Source organism: Opisthorchis viverrini (assembly GCF_000715545.1).
Source record: "Opisthorchis viverrini unplaced genomic scaffold opera_v5_227, whole genome shotgun sequence".
Taxonomy (NCBI): Eukaryota; Metazoa; Platyhelminthes; class Trematoda; order Opisthorchiida; family Opisthorchiidae; genus Opisthorchis; species Opisthorchis viverrini.
In genome coordinates this window covers 802,494-808,336 of record NW_008751884.1, presented here as the reverse complement: position 1 = coordinate 808,336, position 5,843 = coordinate 802,494, and the positions used below count along the sequence as shown (strand labels likewise).

General features: G+C 48.2%; 1 protein-coding gene across 1 annotated transcript; it reads right to left on the bottom strand.

Annotated features, from left to right (window-relative positions):
- Positions 1-418: 418 nt before the first annotated feature.
- Positions 419-668, bottom strand: T265_08614 (hypothetical protein; the record flags this gene model as incomplete). The annotated part of the gene is made up of 2 exons (XM_009174469.1): positions 419-545; positions 586-668. The coding sequence occupies 2 exons, from the start codon at positions 666-668 to the stop codon at positions 419-421; spliced, it is 210 nt and encodes a 69-aa protein (XP_009172733.1).
- Between the last annotated feature and the right edge of the window lie 5,175 nt (positions 669-5,843).

Genomic DNA, 5,843 nt, shown 5'->3' with positions numbered 1-5,843 from the left:
ACCGGATTGTATGAGGCTACCAAGATGATTCCCATTGACTGTACTGGTCATAATGGTAAATGTATGGTAAAAAAGAGACCTGCTTGAATGTTGGTAGAGTGAGGAGACTGTGGGTTTTCAAGAGGGATTTTGTTCTGTAGATCAAGCCAATGTATTTTGAGGGCCGGGAAGCACTGTAGTTGTTTCATGCTTATTGGGGATCATCAGCAGTGCCCAACATACGAAACTGAAGTTTTCGAACCCAATACGTTCTGGTCAGTCTTTGAACATTTAACCATTTAGCCACCAGTGGCTGATCAGTAGTGCTACCAACTCACAATTGGGCAGGATATAGTGCCACTCCTACTTCAATCAGGGAGTATACATCACGTGACCATGTGTTGACCATTTTGACTTGTTTTCCATGTTTTCCGAACAGCTAGAATCGCTGAAGAGCCAGGGTAGTCGCATCTCCCGGCCTGTCGTCTAAAGGATGGGGTCTGTCCGATAGACGCCTGGATAGTAGCGTGGTAAGCCAGTAGACAACGTGGCAGTGCAACATCTCACTGTTCGAATGCCTCAAGGTTGATAAAGGCTTTCAGCAACACTTTCGAAGTTCGATTTGTGCGCTTCACCATGCCATTGCCCTCAGGGTGATCTGCTGTAGTGCGAGTCCTCTTGATATTCATTATGTGGCACAGCCTTTAAACAAGTTACTTTCGAAGTTGGAACCTTGGTTAATGTGTAGTTGCTAGTGTACAGCTCAGCGCGCGACCAATTCGGTGGACAGCGTTTTGGCCACTGTCCAGGCATCCAGTTTTGGACACCACTTTGTGAAATGATCAACAATCACCAAGATGTATACGTCACCTAGATCCGTTCTGGGCAACGACGAGACAATTTTCATACCAATCAGTTCATTTGGAAACCCAGCCTTTATCGTTTACAAAGGTGTCGGCTCTGCGATCCATTACTTGACCACACTCTGCTCACGACTGACAGAATAGGGCAATATCACACGGCATGTGTCCTGCATGACCTAATTCTTCATGAAGGTGCTTTAAGATTGTTTCGACTCCATTGGTCGGTACGACATTTCTTCATAAAGTCACCTCAAGACCGTTTCAACTGCGCTGCTTGACACCACAATACGACGCAAGTAAGTAGGACATTTTGGTAGTAAAGGACACCATCCGTCACACGCAGCTGAGACCAAAGGGCCCAAAGACAACGCGTCGGGTAGCTCGAACCATCGATTTCGTCACTGGATGGTCGGTGTTGGTCGTAGAATAGCTGCTCATATAGGAGTTTCAATTCGGGGTCTGAGGATTGAACTGCGGTCCACTCCTCACTTTCCGGCACATGTAACGACATCGATAAGACGTAAGAAACTGAACATGACGGACAATCTCCATGATCGCGGGTTGGTTGGCGGGACAAAGCATCTGCATTCCCGTGTTCTTTACCTGCTCGATGCTGGCTCTCGAAATCGTACTCTTGCAAGTACTCCTGCCATCGGTCTATTTTGCCTTCGGGAACACGGAAGTTTTGTAACCACAGTAACAATTGGTGATCGTTTCGGACCAAAAACTTGCGACCAAAAAGGTAGTGGTGGAATTGTCGCATGAAGTTTACAAGTACTAACATTTCCTTGCGTGTCGTACAGTATCGCCTCTCTCGATGTGAGAGACTTCGGCTGGCATATGCGATTACTCTTTCCATGGTGTAACCTGAGCGTTGAGACAGCACCGCACCAATCGCGTTCTCGTTTGCATCCGTATCGAGGATAAAGGTGCCGGCTGATGGCGAGATATCCGGGTAGGTCAAAACAGGTATGGAGCACAGGCAGTCGCGGAGCTGCTCGAATGCTTTGACTTGTTCTTCAGACCAAACAAAAGGAGTGTTGTTTTGCAGGAGGGACGTTAGTAGAGTAGCGATCCTAGCGAATCCAGCTACGAAGTGGCGATAATATGATGCCAGTCCCATGAAGCTGCGGACCTCATCAGCTGATTTGGGGGTTGGCCATGTCTTGACGTTCTCAATCTTGGCGGTGTCACATCGAATTTCGCTGGCCGAGATTACATGCCCGAGGTAGCTCACTTCTCGGTAGAGGAACGCACATTTCGACGGTTTCAGCTTCAGTCCGAGTTGATTGAATCCGTCCGAAACAAGTCTTAGGTTGGCGTTGTGCTCCGAAACTGTTTTACCCTGTACGATAATGTCATCTAGGTAAACTAGGCACTTATCCGGAACTAGTCCGTGTAGAGCTGAGTACATTAGGCGCTGGAAAATGGCTGGAGCGTTGGTCAATTCAAACAGCATGGTTTGAAACTCATATAAACCCGATGGGATCGCAAAAGCGGTCCTGCAACGGTCACTAGGCCGTATTTCCACTTGCCAGTATCCAGAAGCTAAGTGCAGTGTACTGAACCAGGCTGCCACTCCTAAGGCGTCGAAATTATCATCAATGCGGGGTAGTGGAAAAGAATAATTTCGAGCGACGTCATTCAACTTGCGACAGTCAACACACAATCGTAAAGAACCATCATTTTTCTTCACCAAGACTACTGGCGGGGCCCATGGTGACGCGGAAGGTTTGATGATGTCCTTGCTCAGCATGTCATCGATCACTTGATTTAGCTGGCGTTGATACTGAATTGGGACACGTCCTGGTGGTAGGCGGATGGATGTAGCATTTCCAGTGTCGATACAATGTTGTATGTGTTTCGTTTGACCAACATCAGAATCCTTCCAAGCGAAAAGATCGGTGAACTCCGACAGAACACTTCCTAGTTCTGCCTTCGTCGACGAGCTAATTGTAGGTGACAGTCGCCACAGCAGTACGTCTACGTTGATCGACATGGCGGGACAACACTCATCGGCGGAGTCAGCAGTCGTGACGAGGGGTATTTGATTCCCTTCTAACTCGATGGTACCTGCTAGGAGGCCGATCCTCGCCCCTTGACTTTTCAGGAAGTCTACTCCTAGTATGACGTCCCAGGGTAAGTTACCAACGATCAGCATGGGCTGGTGAATCGTTGCTTGGAAATGGGTGAACTCACGTGGCCCATTGTGTCCACAGGTCCGGACGTGTGTCCCGAAGCGCTGGCAGTAAGGGCAGTCACGGTTCGGGGAGGGCCATCTCGAAAGATTGGTTGGGCTGGACGGTGAAAGGTAGAGTGAAAGTACGGTCGGTTAGGGCGCAATGGCATGAGATGGTATGGTTGTCCTCGGGCTGGTGTCCAACGTCTTTTTGTTGTTGTTGTTGTTGAATGTGGACGGGGGCAGGGTGNTGATTTTATGTTCTCCATGATGATATAAGCAGCATAAGCCGTATTTGGCTGCGACGTAATGCTGTGCTATTTTCACGCACGGCAAGCCATCCGGAAGCACGTGTGTTTCATAGCTTTGGTGTAACTTTTGCAGACAATTTCCAACCACAGTCGACACATATTCCACCGCATGGCCCGCTTTGATAATGCAGCTGAGTAGGGGACTGTGCGAGAGTGTGCACATTTATGGGTATGATGGGTCATCGTTGGCAGTTAAATCAGGATACTTCGCATAGCTGAGGCCTACTAAACAGCGTCGCATATAGGCACTGGCCTAGCAGTTTCAATAAGTAGTCAAGGTAGGCGATATCGCGTACAGTTTTGAGTATCAGGTTCATCGTTCGCCATTAGATTAGGTATGTATGCACAAGGACACTGACTCAACAGGTACGATCAATAGCCAAGTTAGAAGACTTCGAGTACAGTTGTGAGGATAACAGGCTGTCAGATGGCTGATGCTATTACCACAACCCCGGAGACAATTTATCGTTAGTTTGTCACATACAAATTAGACCTGCACGATAACCACCCCATTTTCGACTGTATAGTTATACATAGTCGCTGAATGGTGCTTTAGTTATCACTGATTTGTGTCGACAACACTCCCCTCACATGCATGTAGAGACCGTGTAAGTCGCCGTTACGTTACACCTTACACAAAGACGGAGAGCGACTAGAACGAACACTTAAAAACGCTTTTGCAGTGCACATAAACCAAAATAAGGTTATATTTATTACCAAAATCTTTCATAGGCTTTAGTGAACTCCTCATAAGTCACAAAAACGAAGACTCGAAAAGTTGTGGTAATAGTGATATTCCTTTATTGCACTTAATGGAACATGAGATCCATGAGGAAAATGTGTTGTGAGCAGGTTCACCGAACAAAAATATCCCATTTGTTAAATCGAGGTGTCTAAAGCAAACAAACGCCTGCGACTGATCCTGTAGGGTGGCATTTGCATTAAATACTCTTAAGATGTTATTTTATTCGTCAGGAACACCGAAGAACAACCAAAATGTGCTAAAGTGCGATTTCGTGTTTTATGTCACGTAAACCGGCAAAAAATGCAAATCGGCGATGGTCAATGACTTTGACATTTCGCTCAACTAAACAAAATGCTACGTGCAACATTTTGTGGGAAGGTGCAAATTGATTAGACTAACTTCCGGTTAAAATAGCAACTTCGAAAACCCTATAGTTTCGGCGAACTCAATCTGTGTGTGTCAATAGCCTGCGGCGTCCAAGCGCTCTGCTGAACGACTTCTAACAGCGCCGCTGCAAAAAGTCCGCCTGATTCGACGTGCTGGAGTTCCATCCAGGAGGCGTTTGGGGCGTTGAAGTCACCTACCAGCAGGAGATGAGTGAAATGGTAGTTGGAGGAGAATTTCTCAAGTGTTTGTATGAGGAATTGGTCATCTTCAGGGGGACTCCAAGGGCTACGGTAGACCACGCCGAGAAGGACAGAATCGGACCGGCGCATTGGGATTTGGACCCACAGTGCATCGCAAAATGGTGCAGGGAAGGGTATCAGAGAGGACAATCGGGATTGGTAGGGCCGCATGTGAGTACAGAGCAACCCCACCAGCCCTCCCTCGTTTTGAGTCAGCTCGAAAAACAGAGTAACCTTTTATCGAGATCTTCGTGTCAGAGACATCTGGTGTGAGCCAGGTCTCTGTGAGTGAGATTACGGACGGTTGTTCAAGGCAAGCTGATTGTTCAACATCGCCGGGTTTGCTGAAAAGTCTGAGGCAGTTTGTGGACGAGCATTTCAACACTGCCTCTGCTGCCTCCGAGGGTGAGGAGCCGAAAGTTGAGTGACCAGGTTGGTTAGCAGACTTAATAGTTGTGCACCAGGTTTGAGTCTGAGTCCAAGACTCCTAGGGGGCCTCTGGGAAGATGTTATCTGCTTCCTGCCTTTGTGGTTTATGGGGGTGCTTTTCGCCTGCGGGGTTTTTGGTTCCGTGAGAGCTCGGTTTGCTTGGGCTTTTTGGCTTTGGGGGACGGAGTTTTTTCCCCATGGGCGAAAATTCCGACCAGTGCTGTTTGTAGCTCTTTCAGCATCTCATTTTCGTCGACCAGATTTGTTGTTGATCAAAGGTTTGCTGCAAGCGTTCGCCTTTCTGGATCCGCGGGCGTTTTGGCGCGGTTTAACCGGAAAAGTGTCGCTGCGAGGCCCTGAGCGCTGTGTGGTGGCACCAAAGAGCAATGATTTTGGTGGCGCTCCCAAGAGGCTCGTTTTCCCGGAGGACTGCACCTTGAAGCCAGCCAACAGTTTTCTAATATGGTGAGTTTTATATGGCTTGTTTGGCTGCAGTCGCTCTTCCTCCGTGTTTGCGTGAACACCCGATCCGCCAGCGATCAGCGTGGCCAACTGGATGTACGAGGGATTTTCCGGATGGCTGTGGTAATGTTTATGGCTTTGGGTGTAGGGGTCCTGGGCGACGGTTGTGTCCACAATCAGAGAGACCGCTTTTGACGGAGTGGAGCTGAAGTTTGGCTTTGCTTCTTGTCCCCGCACATCTGACTCAGC